This window comes from Anolis sagrei, chromosome 2, assembly GCF_037176765.1.
Source record: "Anolis sagrei isolate rAnoSag1 chromosome 2, rAnoSag1.mat, whole genome shotgun sequence".
NCBI classification, from domain to species: domain Eukaryota; kingdom Metazoa; phylum Chordata; class Lepidosauria; order Squamata; family Dactyloidae; genus Anolis; species Anolis sagrei.
In genome coordinates this window covers 7125839-7146188 of record NC_090022.1, presented here as the reverse complement: position 1 = coordinate 7146188, position 20350 = coordinate 7125839, and the positions used below count along the sequence as shown (strand labels likewise).

At 42.2% G+C, this 20350-nt stretch overlaps 1 protein-coding gene across 1 annotated transcript in view; it reads left to right on the top strand.

Annotated features, from left to right (window-relative positions):
• The window catches only part of LOC132765807 (zinc finger protein 665-like), a 40497-nt gene extending 21494 nt beyond the window's left edge, over window positions 1–19003 (top strand). The window contains exons 8-12 of the mRNA XM_067463265.1: window positions 2502–2533; window positions 4483–4563; window positions 4789–4872; window positions 9985–10074; window positions 11087–19003. Of these exons, the coding sequence (XP_067319366.1) occupies window positions 2502–2533; window positions 4483–4563; window positions 4789–4872; window positions 9985–10074; window positions 11087–12015 (1216 nt within the window). The 3' untranslated portion in view covers window positions 12016–19003. The remainder of the gene's footprint in view (window positions 1–2501; window positions 2534–4482; window positions 4564–4788; window positions 4873–9984; window positions 10075–11086) is intronic.
• The last annotated feature ends 1347 nt before the right edge of the window (window positions 19004–20350 follow it).

The window sequence follows — 20350 nt, the reverse complement described above, 5'->3', positions numbered from 1 at the left end:
CCCCTGGGCACACAGAGGACTGGGCAACTTGGAAGGCGCAGAACAGACTGCGTTCTGGCACCACGAGGTGCAGAGCCAACCTTCAGAAATGGGGCTACAAAGTGGAATCCACAACATGCGAGTGTGGAGAAGAGCAAACCACTGACCACCTGCTGCAATGCCACCTGAGCCCTGCCACATGCACAATGGAGGACCTTCTTGAAGCAACACCGGAAGCACTCCCAAGTGGCCAGATACTGGTCAAAGGACATTTAACCAACTACCAAACTCACAAGTTGTGTATTTTTCTGTCTGTTTGCTTTGTTCTGTTAGAAATGTAATATATAATGGACTGGTTGCTCTGACACGACAAATAAATACCATTCCCCGGAGTCGGACATGACTGGACTTCATATCGGGACAACCTTTACCTTTCCTATGAGATAACACCATGTGTTTCTGGTTTTGGATTCTGTTTAGAAATAAGATGAGCTGATTTATCAGTGAACAGACAATCTTTTCTTCTTTCAGGTGACCTCAAAGGAAGTGTTTGTATCTTTTGTCAAGGAGTAGCTTCCCCCTGCGTCTTTCAAAGGGTCTTGCAAAGACATGGAAGAGAGCGACGGGGTCATGACATCTCTTGGTAAGGAGTCCTCTTGTCAGTTTGCAAGGGGTAGAAAATACTTACCTTTTTCGTTTTGCAGATTTGTTCTATTCCATTGTCCTGAGTTGATGTCTTCTAGTCTTGCAGGAGAAATCTGTTGTTATTCTCCAAGACTTGTGAAGGGGGAATTAACTAAATTGATTCTTTAGCTGAGGGAACTCAACTCCCATCCCAGTCTTCAAAGCAAGCTTTATCCTGATAGATTTGCCAGATACCTCTCTTCTCAGCCCTCAGGGCGACTCAGATATGGCTTTGGTGACTTAGAGAGCAATATGTCTGTGATACTTACCCCTTATTTATTTATTTACAACTTTTATATTTCGCCCTTCTCACCCCGCAGGGGACTCAGGGCGGATTACAGTGTACACATATATGGCAAACATTCAATGCCAATTTTTGACATACAAACTTATACAGACATACACAGAGGCTATTTAACTTTTCTGGCCGCCAGGGGAGCTGTCGCTTTCATCGTCCATCTGCGACGTTGATGTAGCACTTCCGCATTCCCCGCATGCTTCACCGCTGGAATGCTTTGCTGGAGTCTTCTTTATGGCCTCATAAATCAGTTAATTTAGCCTCCCCACACTTTTAAGGTGGTACCTTATTTTCCTACTTGACAGATGTCTTTCGGGTTGCAAAGGTCGACAACAGGCTACAAACAATTGGTTGGAAACCCACTCCAACCCGGGCTGGCTTCAAACTCATGACCTTTTGGTCAGAGTGATGTTAATGCAGCTGACACTCAGCCAGCTGCGCCACAATCCCTTTGTAATATTGATGTTTGAGATAGAATCACTGAGGAGTTAGTAACCTAACTTTTCCTTCTCTTTGATGAATCTCTCTCGGGGCCAATATTCCAATATTTACAAACTGGAATGTGTCCAGAGAAGGGTGACTTTGGACTTTTCTAAAAAGTGCAAAGATTGTTGTTGGTTTTTATCAACTTGCCACAGGTTTTCCTTTCAATAACTCTGACAAAGGTGGTAGGCAAAACATGGCACATTTATCTTTTGTTCTTTACCATTATAGCAGGCATGGGCAAACTTTGGCCCTTCCTCCAGGTGTTTTGGACTTCAGCACCCACAATTCCTAACAGCCATAGGCTGTTAGGAATTGTGGGTGTTGAAGTCCAAAACACCTGGAGGAAGGGCCAAAGTTTGCCCATGCCTGCCTTAGGATGAAACCTCAATAATGTTTGCAATTAAAAAAATAATTTTAATATGGTTCTTTGGCTGAGCCGTGGGTTTCATGCAGTTGTCAATCTGCAAACTACATTTCTCTTGTGATTCACCTGTGGTTGGTGTTTCTGAGGAGCTGCTTTTACAGAATTCTTGCTCTGAGCAGCAGAACATTTTTCCAGTGCTATATTTCTCTGTAGGGGAAAAAAACTTATTTGTGTTTATTCTTAGTTGTCTGGACTGTTGTACCTTATTCAGTCACGTTATATGTAAAATGCAAAGTCTGTACAGACAAACTTTTGACAATTCCTTGTTTACAAAGAACCATAGAATGAACGGACTGCTAAGCTTGCTTCAGGTTTTTGAAAACCTCTTACTTCTCAATCATTCTCAAGTGCGGAGTAATAAGTTGCCTTTATCTTCAAACATAAAGAAAACGTTCAACTAATTATACTTAATTTTTCTCAGCTTGAAATGAATACTGATAAGTAATTGAAAGACTGAGTGAGTGGCGCTGAAGAGACTACAGTAAAGAAAGCTAAACTGTTGATTATAAAATCTATCCGGTACGGCTTTCTTTAGGTATGTGACCTTTAAAAAGCAGTGTTTTAAGGGGTAAGAATTTGTCATTAATTATAAGGAAGTATATTCTGTTCTCTTCATCTTCTTATATACAGGCAGTCCCCAAGTTATGAACAAAATAAGTTCTGTAGGTTTGTTCTGAAGTTATATTTATAATAAAATAAATAATAAATAATAAATTGGACAATGCTTGAGAATAATGAGATGCTGGTGATGTTGCTTTTATTGCTTTTGTGATGTCTTATACTGTTTAATGTTTTTTTATCTATTATGTTTTATGTATACTGATTTATTGGAAACCGCCTTGAGTTGCCAATTGGCTGAGAAAGGCGGTATACAAATACAGTAAATAAATAAATAATAAATATATTGTCGAAGGCTTTCATGGCCGGAATCCATGGGTTGTTGTAGGTTTTTCCGGGCTATATGGCCATGTTCTGGAGGCATTTTTTCTCCTGACGTTTCACCTGCATCTATGGCAAGCATCCAAGGATGCTTGCCATAGATGCAGGCGAAACGTCAGGAGAAAAATTGCCTCCAGAACATGGCCATATAGCCCAGAAAAACCTATAACAACCCAATAAATAAATACATTATATTTGTATATAAGTTGGAACAGTGTAACTCCAGATAGATAGATAGATAGCTTTGGATAGCATGGGGAAAGTTTATTTTGCCATCTATACCCTTGTTTAGAAGATTTCACATCACTTTCTGTCCCTGTGATCACTGACTTTTGAGAAATTTGGCTTGCTGTGGAAATAAGGATTGGGGATAACTCTTCAGTGGAGACATCTTTTCCCAATGATAATTGTTAAAGGAGTAAATTTCCCTTCTTAGGAGTAATTTTCCCTCCTTAGGGGTAGATTGCTTGCGGTTGTCTCAACTGTGAATAATTTGGAAGTCAGATGCTTGTAACTTGGGGACTGTCTGTATACTAGTAAAGTAGTGTCCACATAGAACGTTGAATGTGTTTGGATATAATATTTAAACTGAATGTGATACATCAGGTAATATTATGCAGAATATTATAAAAATTTCCAGTTTTACTTCTTCTGGGAAACCTGTATTTGCAGCCTCTGAGCAGAGAGGTCCTAATTCAGAGTGCATCTATACTGTATAGTTAACACAGTTTGACACCACTTTAACTTCTGTGGCTCAGTGTGTGAACTCCTGAGAATGCTGGTGCCTCACTAAACTACAAATCCTAAGCTTTGTTTCAGGCACAAAATTAGTAAAATCTATATAGATTATTAAGATCTATACAGGTCATGTATATAGAGTATATATGAAACATAAATGAATCCAGACTTGAGATTCATGTCTAATGTATGTCATTATGAATGTGCAAATTCCAAAATGTGGGGGAAAAAAATCCAAAACACTTGTGGTTCCAATTGTATAATTGTATTTTATATTATATTTGTTGATAGTGGTTGTTTTCATAATTTCTATGTGACATTGTTTTGTAATCATGTATGGTTTATGTTATATGCTGCACCTTGGAGTGCCTTTGTAAGCCGCCCTAAGTCCCCTAGGGGAGATGGTGGCAGGATATAAATAATAATAATAATAATAATTATTATTATTATTATTATTATTTCTACTAAGGGGTTACTCAACCCTAAGTCCCCTAGGGGAGATGGTGGCAGGATATAAATAATAATAATAATAATTATTATTATTATTATTTCTACTAAGGGATTACTCAACCTGCATTGTTTACCTAGACAAATGTTGGGAGCTTACTCCGATCCAGGCTGGCTTCAAACTCATGACCTTTCAGTCAGTAGTGATTTTAATGTAGCTGACTCCCAACTAGCTGCCCCACAACCCGGTCCAACTAGGAAAATGGGGCTTATGTATCTGTGGAATAATGTCCAGGGTGGGAGAAAGAACTCTTGTCTGTTTGAGGTAAGTGTGAATGTTTCAATTGGCCACCTTGATTAGCATGTAATGGCATAATTTTTTATCATTCAGGCTTACTTTGTCAAAGACGACCTAAATATTTCAGTAGTTTATGTAGCGTTGCTATCATGCTTTTGTCAGTTGATTAAATTAAGTTTGTCCCTTTAGGTCCCTCTGTTGTGTCTGACAGCGCTCCCACTTCACCAGCGGCTCAGTCATCCTGTGACAGTTTTGCCGATGAAGGACCAGGTGAGTCAGGATCTCGACATGATTCTCCAATTGGTTTCATACTCCAAAGCACTCTATTTACTTTTGGACTTCAGGTTGAAGTCCAAAACACCTGAAGGGCTGGAGTTTGCCTATGCCTGACTTGAATACTTATCATAGAGCTTGACAGGTGCCGGAATGCTGTTGACTGTTTGATGATGACCCTGGAAGTAAAACCTGCAAAATCTGCCCTCTTTGTCTCTTTAGGTGAGGTGATCACCATGTCTGATGGTTCCCCAAATTCACCAGAGGCTCAGTCATCCTGCGACAGTTTTGGCAATGAAGGACCTGGTGAGCTGGGGTCTAATCATTCTCTCATATCACAAAGTAGTTCTCCATTTGGGATGCTGGGAGCTGAAGTAGCTTTAGAAATTGGTGCTTTTTTTTTACACATTTGACAATATAACGCAACCTAATTTACTAATAATATTACAATATAATGGTATAGTACAATATAGTAATATATAATACTGATATTGTACTATGCTAATAATATAATATATTGTATGTATATATATCTTGTAAGCCGCTCTGAGTCCCTTTCGGGGTGAGAAGAGCGGCATATAAATGTCATAAATCTATATAAATTAAAATGTAATGTTCGTTTGTGGGATTAACATAACTCAAAAACTGCTGGACGAATTGACACCAAATTTGGACACAATACACCTATCAGGCCAACAAGTGACCATCACTCATAAAAACACTGAAAAACACAGCAGAAAAATGAAAAGCACATTACAATGCATGTGCAAAGCCACATATATAAACACAAACACACATATGTACACATATTCACAAATATATACACACAAAACATATACACAGACTTGGCCACAGCAACGCGTGGCAGGGGACAGCTAGGAAATAAATAAATAAATAAATAATTTAGCTTAACGAACAAAATAACAACTAAAAGCATAATAAAATACCAAAATCCTATTATACACACTAAAAATAAAAATATTTTAAAATACCGTATATTAAAATCCATTTCATTGTAGAGGTTCAACAAACCAATGGCCAGGACTGCAAAATTCATAAGCAAATGCTGAAGTAGTGCAGAAGTCAACCCAAAAACAAATCTAACTATTGATTTCTTTCAAGTAAGGTTTGGTCTTATTCCCTTATGAAGTTGGTACTCCATATTTGTAGTTTTGACTTTGGCGGATTTGATTATTCAGAGATTTGCTTTAAGTGTTCTCAGTGGGAATCCCTAGACCTTTTGGTATGATTCTATGATCAGTTTCCTCCAATCATGCTGGAGGACCTAGAGATTTGTAGAAAGAACACATTTCTAAGAAATTGTTGTAGTTGTTGTTATAATATCTAGGAATATCTAAGTGTCCCAATGCCACATCCTGCAGAAGTTAGCCAGAGAGTTGTGCTAAAAGTGTTGAGGCCTGGCCTTAGGACGGGGAGGGGGACTCTTTGGTGGGGCCTTGTGCTCCTTAATTGAAGCCCACCTCTTTTGTAGTGCCTCAGGGAGAAAGTAGTTCCTCATTGGAAGATGGGAATGGTTTTACAGACATAGCCGCTTTCAGTGAGGATGTTTCACATGAAACACTACCAGAGGCTCTGCTTCCAGAAATTCTCCCAGACCCTGGGAAAGATGTGAGGTAGGTGGAAGATGCTGGATTGTTGCCCATTACTCAGCGTCTTCAGTTATGGCAAGATAGTGCCAAGCAAAGGCAGTTAAGGTTTTCTCAGCATTTGAAAGATAAACAGGGGGATTCCGGGTGTTAGTTAGATAGTCTCTCCATAGGAACCAATTCGATTTCTTAAGTTAACCCCTTGGATTGCTCTGTGTGAAAGCAACTTTGTATTTTCCAAAGAAAGTCACTTTTTTCTTGTGTTCCATGAGTGGAGAAGCTGGCCTTGCTTTCATGTTATTGGGATAAGGATTATGACCTGTTAGGATCGAGGATAGCTTTGACGGTGTGGTGAATGAATTAGAACCAGACATCCTGAGGAGTGAGGTTGAATGGGCCTTAAGAAGCATTGCTAACCACAAGGCAGCAGGAGACGACGGGATCCCAGCTGAACTGTTTAAAATCTTAAAAGATGATGCTGTCAAGGTGATGCATGCCATATGCCAGCAAATATGGAAAACACAAGAATGGCCATCAGACTGGAAAAAATCAACTTACATCCCCATACCAAAAAAGGGAAATGCGAAAGACTGCTCCAACTTCCGTACAGTGGCCCTTATTTCTCATGCCAGTAAGGTAATGCTCAAGATCCTGCAAGGAAGACTCCAGCAAGACATGGAGCGAGAGTTGCCAGATGTTCAAGCTGGGTTTAGAAAAGGCAGAGGAACGAGAGACCAGATTGCCAATATCCGCTGGATAATGGAGAAAGGCTGGGAGTTTCAGAAAAACATCTCTTTCTGCTTCATTGACTACTCTAAAGCCTTTGACTGTGTGGATCATAATAAATTGTGGCAAGTTCTTGGTGGGATGGGCATCCCAAGCCCCCTTCCCTCTCTCCTGAGGAATCTGTACAAGGACCAAGTAGCAACAGTCAGAACTGACCACGGAACAACAGACGGGTTCAAGATTGGGAAAGGCGTACGGCAAGGCTGCATCCTCTCACCCAACCTTTTTAACTTGTATGCAGAACACATCATGCGAGGATGTGCGGGGCTTGACGAATGCAAGGCTGGGGTGAAAATTGCTGGAAGAAACATTAACAACCTCAGATATGCAGATGACACCACTCTGATGGCCGAAAGCGAGGAGGAGCTGAGGAGCCTTCTAATCAAGGTGAAAGAAGAAAGCGCAAAAGCCGGGTTGCAGCTAAATGTCAAAAAAACCAAGATTATGGCAACAAGAATGATTGACAACTGGAAAATAGAGAGAGAAAATGTGGAGGCCGTGACAGACTTTGTATTTCTAGGCGCAAAGATTACTGCAGACGCAGACTGTGGCCAGGAAATCAGAAGACGCTTCCTTCTTGGGAGGAGAGCAATGTCCAGTCTTGATAAAATAGTGAAGAGCAGAGACATCAGACTGGCAACAAAGATCCATTGCCTAGTCAAAGCCATGGTCTTCCCTGTAGTCACTTACGGATGTGAGAGCTGGACCTTAGGGAAGGCTGAGCGAAGGAAGAGAGATGCTTTTGAGCTGTGGTGCTGGAGGAAAGTTCTGAGAGTGCCTTGGACTGCGAGAAGATCCAACCAGTCCATCCTCCAGGAAATAAAGCCCGGCTGCTCACTGGAGGGAAGGAGACTAGAGACAAAGTTGAAGTACTTTGGCCACATCATGAGGAGACAGCAAAACCTGGAGAAGACAATTATGCTTCCACTTTCAATTATGAAAGTGGAAGGCAAAAGGAAGAGGGGCCGACCAAGGGCAAGATGGATGGACGGCATCCTTGAAGTGACTGGACTGACCTTGAAGGAGCTGGGGGTGGTGACGGCCGACAGGGAGCTCTGGTGTGGGCTGGTCCATGAGGTCACGAAGAGTCGGAGACGACTGAACGAATGAACAACAAAGGATCATGACCTATTGGGCAGCAGAGTTTCAGAAGTGTTCCTTTAGTTTATTGGGTAATGGATTATCACTGGGCATGTAAATATCTTGTTTCTATTCAATGCTTTCAGCAGACGAATATTCAAGCAGACTTCTTTAAAATAACATGTTTGTTTTACTCACAACTTCATGTATATAATATACAGGTACGTTTCCTGTCAGGTTAAACTTTAAAACATTTCAGTTTGAATCATTAACTTACAGTCTTTATCAGTCTCTTCAAAAAACTATATTGCTCTGAACAGTTCTCTTTCATAAGAGTCTACATTCAAAGGAATTCAAGCATCAACAATTTTCTAACTACCTACACTGACATCTGACTGAAAAACAGACTTCTGTAATCAAGGCTTAACTGTCATTCCTCAACTGTCATCATGTTTAAACTGCACTCTAAACAATGACGTGATCTGCAGCCCCTCCCACTGCCTCAAGTAAATAGAGCTAAGGAAAGTGCAAACCAAATAAGATATACACTTCAGGAAACAAATCCACACATTATAAACAGACAAACGTTAAACAAAGGAGGCTTGAGAAAGTTGTTATCTCCAACACATGTCATGTTTTCCTCTTTGAGATTGGGGAACCTATTTTGTGTGAATTTGCTTTATTATTTTATTTTGATATTAGGTTCTTGTAGGTTTTTTCGGGCTATAGGGCCATGTTCTAGAGGCATTCTCTCCTGACGTTTCGCCTGCATCTATGGCAAGCATCCTCAGAGGTAGTGAGGCACCTCACTACCTCTGAGGATGCTTGCCATAGATGCAGGCGAAACGTCAGGAGAAATGCCTCTAGAACAGGGGTCCTCAAACTTTTTAAACAGAGGGCCAGGTCACAGTCCCTCAAACTGTTGGAGGGCCGGATTATAATTTGAAAAAAACTTGAATGAATTCCTATGCACACTGCACATACCTTATTTGTAGTGCAAAAAAATTCACTTAAAAACAATACAATAATTAAAATGAAGAACAATTTTAATAAATATAAACTTATTAGTATTTCAATGGGAAGTGTGGGCCTGCTTTTGGCTGATGAGATAGGATTGTTGTTGTGTGCTTTCAAGTCATTTCAGACTTAGGTTGACCCTGAGCAAGGGCCGGGTAAATGACCTTGGAGGGCCATATCCGACCCCCGGGCCTTAGTTTGAGGACCCCTGCTCTAGAACATGGCCCTATAGCCCGAAAAAACCTACAAGAACCTAGTGATTCCAGCCATGAAAGCCTTCGACAATACATTATTTTGATATTGTAATTATCTTCTGATGTAATTTTTTGTTTTCTGTATTCTGTATTTTATTGTGTTGTATTGCATTTTTGGGCTTGGCCTCATGTTAGCCGCCCCAAGTCCCCATTGGGGAGATGGTGGTGGGGAATAAATAAAGATTATTATTATTATTATTGATCTAAATTTTGTGGATTTTGGCTTTACTGTCAGTATGGGATTTCATTTATTACTGCCTCAAGAAAACTCTGGCTGTAACCTAGATTTTGGAATGACTTTTGAAGCTTATACTTCGGATGTACTCTCTTTTGCCTTTTAAGCGTACCTGGAATATATTTTTGAACCAGTTTTTTTATATAGAACACTTTTAATAATTAGTTGGTTGATTCCCGTTGACTGAGCTGTATTTGGGCTAATTAGCTCTTCATCTTGGGTGAAAAGGAGTCACATAGGTGGCTGGGCTGCAACAGAAAGGCCTAGAAATAGCAATTTCTTTATTTGTGTCTTTTAATTTTCATGGATCTTCTCTACCCCTAACCTCCGCAAAGGGCTGCCTGTATGTTCTTCTCCCATAATTAACATTATGAGATCCTGATGAAAAGCACACCCCCCCCCCCCCCCACAAAAAACCACAACTATGTCTTCTTTACAGATAGCAGCAGCTGCCTGGAGTCAGTGACCCAAGGGCTGGAGCCAACCTCATCAACCACAGAAGAGTCCAATTCTAACTCCCTGGAAGCAGGTAAATTGGAGATTTGGCCAATCAGTCTACCTTGGATCTGCTCTGAGTGGGATTATTTGCTAATTGCAATACATGGAATTCCCATTGACTTCTCTTCAGGCAGGGAAGGTAGTTTGTTATTTAATGAAGCCACCATATTAATTTGCAAGTCATCTTTCTCTTTTTTTAAATCCTATTTAACCAACAAAGAGAATACAAGAGCAGAAGCAGTTTTCTGTGTAGCCTTGTGACTATATTAGGCAGAAGAAGTGAAGTAAGCCTGTCATACAAAGGTCTAAAATAAAGCTTCACAACACTAAGAACATTTTAAGAACTGTCCTTAGTACTTTTAGATCATGCTACTCTTTGACTTTGATTAGGATGATAGTCATGTGGCTCTCTGTTTTGTCTTGGTTTTTTTCTCAGAATGGATGTGGCTCCCTATATTTTTTAAACTGAAATGTCGTTGTTGTTGTTTAGTTCTTTTGCCATTAGATATGCTGGAATTTCCTGGCCAATATTTGAGAGGTTATGGGATTGTATTTTATTTTATTTACTACCAGCCACCCCCTGCCATGCATTGCTGTGGCCCAGTCTGTGTATTTGTGTTTTGTGTTTGTGTGTGTGTGTGTTTATGTGTGTGTGTATGTGTGTATATATGTGTGTTTGTGTATATATGTGGTTTTACACATGCATTGTTACGGGCATTTTTTGGGCTTTTAAGTCCCTTCTGCTGTGTTTTTCAGTGTTTTTATGAGTGATGGTCACTTGTTGGCCTGATGGGTGTATTGTGTCCAAATTTGGTGTCAATTCATCCAGTGGTTTTTGAGTTGAGCAGTTCGATCCTTAAATCACTTTCAAACCAGGAATAGAAAAATTTTCAAATTTTGTTACAAAGTGTTATCCGTGGATCATATCAAACTCCATAATTTTGGCCCCAATACCTGCCGTTGACTTATACATGAGCATATATGGTATTTTTGTTTCTAGTATTTCCGTATTGATAATGTTGACGATTTCTTTCTTTGCACAGAAGAGAAGGCATTCAAATGCCAGGAGTGTGGGAAGCAGTTCAACCAGAGGTCGCACCTCAAGAGACACCAGATTGTTCACACGGGGGAGAAGCCCTTCAAATGCCTGGAGTGTGGGAAGGCCTTTACGGAGAAGCGGAACCTCACAGCGCACTTGATGAACCACACGGGCGACAAACCCTACAAATGCGAGGAGTGTGGAAAGAGCTTCAGCCAGCAGTCCCATCTGAAGAGGCACGAAATCGTCCACACCGGCGAGAAACCCCACAAGTGCCCCGAGTGCGGGAAAGGCTTTTCTGAGAAGCGAGACCTCGTCGGACATCGAATGAACCACTCGGGGGAGAAGCCCTTCAAATGCGAGGAGTGCGGGAAGAGTTTCACCCGGAAGTCCATCTTCAACTCCCACGTCTCCATCCACACGGGGGAGAAGCCGTACAAGTGCCAGGAGTGCGGGAAAGGCTTTAGCTACAGCTCCGGCCTCATTTTGCACCAAGTTAAGCACACCGGGGAGCGGCCCTACAAGTGCCTGGACTGTGGGAAGAGTTTCAGTCATCAGTCCAACCTCAAGCGGCACCAAACCATCCACGCCTGGGAGAATCCCTACAAGTGTCAGGAGTGCGGCAAGAGCTTCGTGGAGGAGAAGAGCCTCCGTACCCACCAGCTCAACCACACAGGGAACAAGCCCTACATCTGCCTGGAGTGCGGGAAGACCTTCAGCCAGAAGTCAACCCTCAACGCGCACATCCTGATCCACACCGGAGCGAAGCCCTTCCAGTGCCTGGAGTGCGGGAAGAAATTCACGCAGAGGTCCAACCTCAGCAGGCACCTGATGATTCACTCCGGGGAGAAGTCGTACGTCTGCTTTGTGTGTGGAAAGGGCTACGCGGAGAAGAGACTTCTCATTTTGCATCAGAGGAAACACATTGGCTAACCCCAAGTTGACCCATGCCTGATGTAAAGGAATGTACGAAGAGCGACAGCCGGAGATCGTACCTCAGCAAACCTCAGTTATTCATGCAGGGAGACTTAATCATCAATATGCAGCCTTTCCAGATTCCACTTGAACTGCCTCCAGTTGACTCCCTGCCCCAAAAATGGGTGTTTCATGTCCATTGGACCCCTCGAAGTACATTTAGGAAGAATTTGGCAGCTGTACATTAGTATTGATCATGTGAATTCCTCGGCGTCACGAATTCCAAGGATATGGCTGTGCCCTGTTATATGTAAAGACAGAGAAGGTTTGCAAATTATCACATGCGTGGGCTGGTCCATGAGGTCACGAAGAGTTGGCAACGACTGAACGAATCAACAACAACAACAACAATTCATGGTCTTGATTATTGAATCATAAAATCAAAGAGTTGGAAGAGACCTCATGGGCCATCCAATCCAACCCCATTCTGCCAAGAAGCAGGAATATTGCATTCAAATCACCCCTGACAGATGGCCATCCAGCCTCTGTTTAAAAGCTTCCAAAGAAGAAGCCACCACCACACTCTGGGGCAGAGAGTTCCACTGCTGAACGGCTCTCACAGTCAGGAAGTTCTTCCTCATATTCAGATGGAATCTCCTTTCTTGTAGTTTGAAGCCATCGTTCCATTGCATCCTAGAATCCAAGGAAGCAGAAAACAAGCTTGCTCCCTCCTCCCTGTGGCTTCCTGTCACATATTTATACATGGCTATCATATCTCCTCTCATCCTTCTCTTCTTCCTAACAACACAGTTAAGAAGGAACCTTGTTGATTGAAGAAGTGTGTAGTAAATTAATGTTATGGAGGAATGCCTTATTTTATGCAGTTAGCTCTCCACTTTTGCTGGGGGCACAGGAATCCCGTGAAAGTGAACCACTGCAAATAAATAAATTGCATTTTTTTAAACAAACTGAGAGAACAACACCTTTGAGGGAATTTCTAGATCTGTCAGCATGAGTCTGCTTGATGACCGCTGGAAAATGCCCATAGAATTTAACTTAAGGACAGAGAGATTGCTAGAGATGTTATCTCCACTTCTATTATGACTAGAGGATGTGGGCCATAAATCCAAGTGGAGGACTTATTAGAGATCCCTATAGGTGTTCAGCAGTGGAACCCTCTGCCCCGGAGTGTGGTGGAGGCTCCTTCTTTGGAAGCTTTTAAACAGGCTGGATGGCCATCTGTCGGGGGTGCTTTGAATGCAATATTCCTGCTTCTTGGCAGGGGGTTGGACTGGATGGCCCATGAGGTCTCTTCCAACTCTATGATTCTATATGTTAATCATATATCTGAATGATTAAATCTGCAGAAGTCAGCTGCAAATATGGAGACGACTGTAGATTGTCATCGTCTGTCCCTTTTCCTTTTTCCTAAGCCAAACAGCCCCAGACTTTGCAATATGTGCTCATAGATGAGTTTTTCCTAGGGTTAACTTTTATGATAAATGGTGCTTTGGGCAAATAGTGCCTTCAAGTCACACCTTTGGTTTGCAGGCCTTGCTTGAGTTCCTCCCTCTCCAGGATTAAGCAGAATGGTAGATGTGTTTACTTTTGATTCTTTGCATGAGAGTTAGGCATCCCCTAGTTGCCTTCTTCTATTTCTCAACTGCTTTCTGCAGATCTTCTTTTGCTCCGAATGACTCACTCACATTCAATCTTCTCTTTGTGGCCTGGAATACTGTATTTAAAGTGAAGGTAAAGGTTTCCCCTTGACATTAAGTCTAGTCGAGTCCGACTGGGTGGGGATGCTCATCTCCATTTCTAAGCAGAAGAACTGGCATTGTCCATAGACACCTCCAAGGTCATGTGACTGGCATGACTGCATGGAGTGCTATTGTCTTCCTGCCCAAAGCTGGTACCTATTGATCTACTCAAATTTGCATGCTTTCAAATTGCTAAGTTGGTAGAAGCTGGTGCTAACAATGAGAGCTTGCCCCATCCTATGGATTCGAACTGCTGACTTTCCGGTCAGCAAATTCAGCAGCTTAGCAGTTTAACTCGCTGCACCACCGTGGCCCTATTCCTATATATATTCATGGATAAGTCAGAGGCAGATTTGGAGGACAAAATAATGGGTTTTTAAATGACTCCTGGATAAGTCGAGGGTCATTCTGCAGAAAGGTGAAAGCACCAAGGCCACAGCCACCATTTCCCCACCGACACATTCAGAAAGGGGAGATATGATAGCCATGTATAAATATGTGAGAGGAAGCCACAGGGAGGAGGGAGCAAGCTTGTTTTCTGCTGCCCTGGAGACTAGGACGCGGAACAATGGCTTCAAACTACAAGAGAGGAGATTCCATCTGAACATGAGGAAGAACTTCCTGACTGTGAGAGCCGTTCAGCAGTGGAACTCTCTGCCCGGAGTGTGGTGAAGGCTCCTTCTTTGGAAGCTTTTAAACAGAGGCTGGATGGCCATCTGTCAGGGGTGATTTGAATGCAATATTCCTGCTTCTTGACAGAAAGGGGTTGGACTGGATGGCCCATGTGGTCTCTTCCAACTCTATGATTCTAGGGTAGAAGCGGTTCCACAGCAGAGAAAGTAGATTGGTCAGTGCTCCTTACATGTTCTCTTAGACTGGTTATTAGGAATTGTGGGAGTTGGAGTCCAAAACACCTTGAGGACCAAAGTTTGCCCATGCCTGGACTGTACTGTCCCTTGCTTGATGCATAACCTCACCCACTCTTATGCCTTGCTCTGTGGAAACTGGAAGGTGTTTACTCTCCCGTGGCTGGTGTTCCGTCAGTATTGTCTGACTCTGGGGGTTGGTGCTCATCTCCATTTCTAAGCCAAAGAGCCAGTGTTGTCCATAGACACCTCCAAGGTCATGTGGCCAGCATGACCCCATGGAGCACCGTTACCTTCCCGCCGGAGCAGTACCTATTGATCTACTCACATTTGCATGTTTTCAAACTGCTAGGTTGGCAGAAGCTAGGGCTGACAGTGGAAGCTCACGCCGCTCCCTGGAATCGAACCTGCGACCTTTTGGTCAACAAGCTCAGCAGTTCAGTGCTTTAACCCACTGTGCCACCACTAAACATTTAGTTTAGGCATCTTAAAATGTGTTAACTCTGAGTAAAGGAACAGAAAGTATTGTTGCATAAAGCATGCTTCCCAATGCTTTTAAATGATCAGCTATGCATCAGATTAGCACAGAGAACTTTGTAAAAATATGTATTGTCAGCACTTAAGAGCAAAAGCCCAAGTACTTAAGCTATCAGCCTAAAACTACAAATGTCAATGTTTTGTTCTGAACCAACTCCAAGAGTTCTTCTGGGGCTGAGAGGGTGTGACTCACCCAAGGTCACCCAGTGGGTTCCCAGGGCTGAGTAAGGATTGAAACACTGGTTTCAAGACGCCTAGTGCAATATTATTATTCTGGCTCTGACATGATATAAGTAGTCTTAAAGGAACCACATCACCATAAGCCGCCCCCCTCCCAGGCTAAACATTCATTTCCCCAAAATAGCAGAGCTATAGTAATCACTCAGTCAATACTTAGCAACTTCTTTATGTAGTATATTTTAGAGCTGAAAGCAAGTTAATATCAGAGGGCTCTTATGAGGATGTGCGGTTGGCCCTCCATTCACAGATTCTGCATCCATAGCTTGAAATACATATATTTTAATTCCAGAAGAGAATTCTATTGTGTATAATGAAATCTAAACATCCACAGTTTTTAGTACCCATGGGATGTGTAGTACACCAGAGCAGGAAAACCTCCGACCTTAAATACCACACCAGCTTGGTAAAATCAGCAAGCAGTTTAATGTAGAATATATGTAGGCAAAGCAGTAAAAAATAGCAAAACAGTAAAAATTCAAAATAGTCCATAAGCTTTAAAGGGAAACAAGATCCAGGAGTACATAGAAATCCATGAAACAAGGCACTTTTTTTTGTCGTGTCACGAGCGATCTGAGAAACTGCAAGTCACTTCTGGTGTGAGAGAATTGTCCCAGGGGACGCCCAGATGATTTGATGTTTTATCACCCTTGTGGGAGGCTTCTCTCATGTCCTCGCATGAGGAGCTGGAGCTGATACAGGGAGCTCATCTGACTCTCCCCGGATTCGAACCTGTGACCTGTCAGTCTTCAGTCCTGCCGGCATAGGGGTTTAACCCATTGCGCCACCGGGGGCTCCAACAAGGCACTTGAAACCATGAAACAAGGAAAATCCCATAGGCAAAACTTAGGCTTGGCAAAAACTTGGTACATGAAACTCAGAGCACTTGATAAAATAACAATGTTGCCTCAACTGAGGCAGCTCGCTCCCATGAATCATTATAAACCTTTTCCAGAACCCAAAACTGAAAGGAAAGTGTTTTTCTTGGCTTTCCCAGTAGATAATGGTTTGTTATCTTTCTTTTGCTGTAGATTTATTTATTTGTCGTGTCAGGGCAACCATTCAATTGTATTACATTTCTAACAGAACCAAACAAACAGACAAAATACAAAATTTGTGAGTTTGGTAGTTGATTAAATGCCCTTTGACCAGTACCTGGCCACTTGGAGTGCCTCTGGTGTTGCTGCAAGACGGTCCTCCCTTGTGCATGTGGCAGGGCTCAGAGTGCATTGCAGCAGGTGGTCAGTGGTTTGCTCTTCTCCACACTCGCATGTCGTGGATTCAACTTTGTGGCCCCATTTCTTGAGGTTGGCTCTGCATCTCGTGGGGCCAGAGTGCAGTCTGTTCAGCGCCTTTCAAGTCGCCCAGTCCTCTGTGTGCCCAGGGGGGAGTCTCCCATTTGGTATCAGCCATTGGTTGAGGTTCTGGGTTTGAGCCTGCCACTTTTGGACTCTCGTTTGCTGAGGTGTTCCAGCGATTATCTCTGTAGATCTTAGAAAACTATTTCTTGATTTAAGTCGTTGGCATGCTGGCTGATACTCAAACAAGGGATGGGCTGGAGATGTATCTGCCTTGGTCCTTTCACTATTGGCTGCTACTTCCCAGCGAATGTCAGTCAGGTGGTGCAATACCGGCTAGACAGTGTAATTTCTTCAGTGGTGTAGGGCGCAGACTCTCGCTTGCTGAGGTGTTCCAGCGAGTATCTCTGTAGATCTTAGAAAACTATTTCTAGATTTAAGTCGTTGACATGCTGGCTGATACTCAAACAGGGGATGAGCTAGAGATGTATCTGTAGATGCCTCTGTTGCTGTAGATGAAGTCTCTGAAGCTCTGCCTCTGTTTCTTAAAACTTCACTTTCTGTCCAAGGTTTCACTAACCTCTCCCTTATTAACTCCTTCACCTCGCAAATCAATCTCAGCATCATTTTCAGGCAGTTGCTCTGAGAAAAGCCGTGAAAGGTCTCTCCCAGGAATGTGGCCTTGTGACTCTTCCTGAAACAGCTCGGGCCTCTCTTCTGAACTTAACTCAGGTCCAAGCAAACTCTCATCATCAGGAACACCATCCCCATTCCCATCATGAACATCAGACGCAATCACAGACTGACATACAACAGACCTCAGTGGATACCAAGGGCCAGTGTATATTGAAGTAGCATAGCTTGGAAATGTAGATACTGTGCTTTTCAAGTCAATTCATTAAAACGAAATATAGCTATAGTGTGGTTTCTGCCACCCTTTGCTAGTTTGGGTTCTCTCCCTTTTCCATTTCTATAATACCCATTGGAGGCAAGCTGTACTCATCAGATTTCAGTCTATTATTCAAAGCTGATTCCAGCGTGGAGCAAGAATATTTACCCCTCGGATATGCATTGCTTTGTAGTTGTTTATACGCATTGAGCACCTGTTATCTGAAATCCCATATGATCCAAAATTGTCCACAAAGATGGCTGAGATAGTGACGTCTTTGCTTTCCGATGGTTCGATGTACAAAAACTTTTGTTTTACTTACAAAATGATTTAAAATATAATGTATAGAATTGCCTACATGCACTTAATAATCTAAAAATTATGTGTATATGAAACATAAATGAATGTCATGTTTAGCTTTGGGCCCTATATCCCAAGAAATTATGTATATGCAAATATTCCAAAATATATAAGGAATAATATTAGTCTGAGGTGTTTTGAATATGGGATATTGAACCTGTTTTGGATTTCCATTTACCCATCACAGATATCCTTTTGGTTGACCAACTTCATCTTTTTTTTTTTGTGTCAGGAGCGACTCGAGAAACTGCAAGTCGCTTCTGGTGTGAGAGAATTGGCTGTCTGCAAGGATGTTGCCCAGAGGACACCTGGATGTTTTACCATCCTGTGGGAGTCTTTTCTAATATCCCCGCATGAGAAGCTGGAGCTAACAGGTGGGAGCTCACCCTGCTCCCTGGATTCAAACTTCGGACCTTTGGGTCAGCAGTCCTGCCGGCACAAGATGTGCTCCAACTTCATGATCCATGTGTGATGTTTTGCAAACCATCAGCAAATGATGCATTCCCTTTGCTTCGTGAATCCTCTACATTGTAGGCTGGGAAGATGGAAAGGTTCCCCGTTATCTCCTTCTCAGCAATTGCATCAACGTACACACAACTCCGTGACTTTTGCTCTCTCTCTCGCAAGTTGATTGCTGGAGGGAAGGGCATTTTAGAAGATTGTATACCCATCACTGCATTCTCATAATAGGATCTTGCTTACGTCCCCCTTTTTGTTGATATGTTAATTTGATGCTTTACTCGATTTTGTAATATACGGATTGTTTTTTTGTTTTTTTTGTCCTTGTTAACAACTTCGGTTGATTTACTGTGTTGAATATACCAAGGAGGCAGAATCCAAAACGGTCTCTCCGCCAGCCTTAAACATAATTCTGGGAATCTGCCAGAAAGCGACAAGCTGAGTCCTGCACCAACATTCAAGTCCAAGGTTGGGAATTAGGATAACTCATTCAGAGGATTTTTTTTGGATTTCCCCTTCGCTTTCTTTTTTAAATTTACCCTCAATTGTACAGTCCTATTTTTCTTTTGCTTCCATTCCAAATAAATTCCTGTCAATGAGTGTTTCTGTCTTTCATGGTGTCATTCGGTTGTCTAGCACATCATAGCATTTTGCATGGGTTTATACCAGGTATGGGCAAACTTTGGCCCTCCAGGTATTTTGGAATCCAAAACATTTTCTTCTCCGAGCTTTTCTTTCTTCTCAGGATGTGGACAAAGTACTTCATTAGAACAGCACAACAACAGAGATTAGAATTAGAGACTAAAATTAACAACAGAGACTAAAATTAGAACAGCACAACAACAGAGAGGAAACAAACTAGGACATCTAATCACCTCTCAACAAAAGATTGCTCCAGGCACTGCCAGGCCATCAAATGCTAATCAAGGTGGTCAGTTGAAACATTTACACCTAGCTCCAACAGACAAGAGTCTTTTGCCTCACCCTGGTCCTTCCACAGATATATAAACCCATTTTCCTAATTCCAACAGACCTCACTACCTCTGAGGATGCTTGCCATAGATGCAGGCGAAACGTCAGGAGAGAATGCCTCTAGAACATGGCCATATAGCCTGAAAAAACCTACAACAACCCCGTGATTCCAGCCATGAAGGATGGACTGGTTGAATCTTCTCGCGGTCCATGGCACTCAGAATTTTCCTCCAACATCACAGTTCAAAAGCATCTCTTTTCCTTTGCTCAGCCAATGATGGGCAACCTTTTGAGTTTGGTGTGTCAATACTCGCTTTGAGAAAAACCCGTAATTTCATGGTATTTATAGTTTAATAACAAAAATATATTATTGTAATATATAACTGCATTTAATAAACCAAAAACTAATTATTTAAGTTACCTGCTTTTTCTATAATGCCATATATCTCGGAATTATAGAAAAATGCTGGTGTAGGAGCCGAGGATGAAATGTCCTTCTTGGGATGCGGCCCCATCTTCTCTGTATGCGGCCACATTTATTTATTTATTTCCGTCACTTTTACCCCGCCCTTCTCACCCCCAAGGGGGGACTCAGGGGGGCTTACAGAAAAAGGCACAATTTGATGCCTTGTCACATATACATACATATATAAAAGCAATTAAGCAATTACAAATTAAAAATTAAATCATCAATACACAACAACACCATAAACACAGTAGTAGGCTAATCCTGAGCTCAGCGTTCGGAGTTCCGTAAATCCATTCCGTTTCGTCAAATTCCTGCTCGTCATCAAGTCTTTCTTTAGCTGCCAGAATGTCCAAATGCCTGGTCCCACATCCAGGTCTTCAACCTCTTCCTAAATGAAAGAAGGGACGTTGCCGATCTAATCTCCCCGGGGAGTGAGTTCCACAGGCGGGGGGCCACCACCGAGAAGGCCCTGCTCCTCGTCCCCGCCAATCTCACTTGTGATAGAG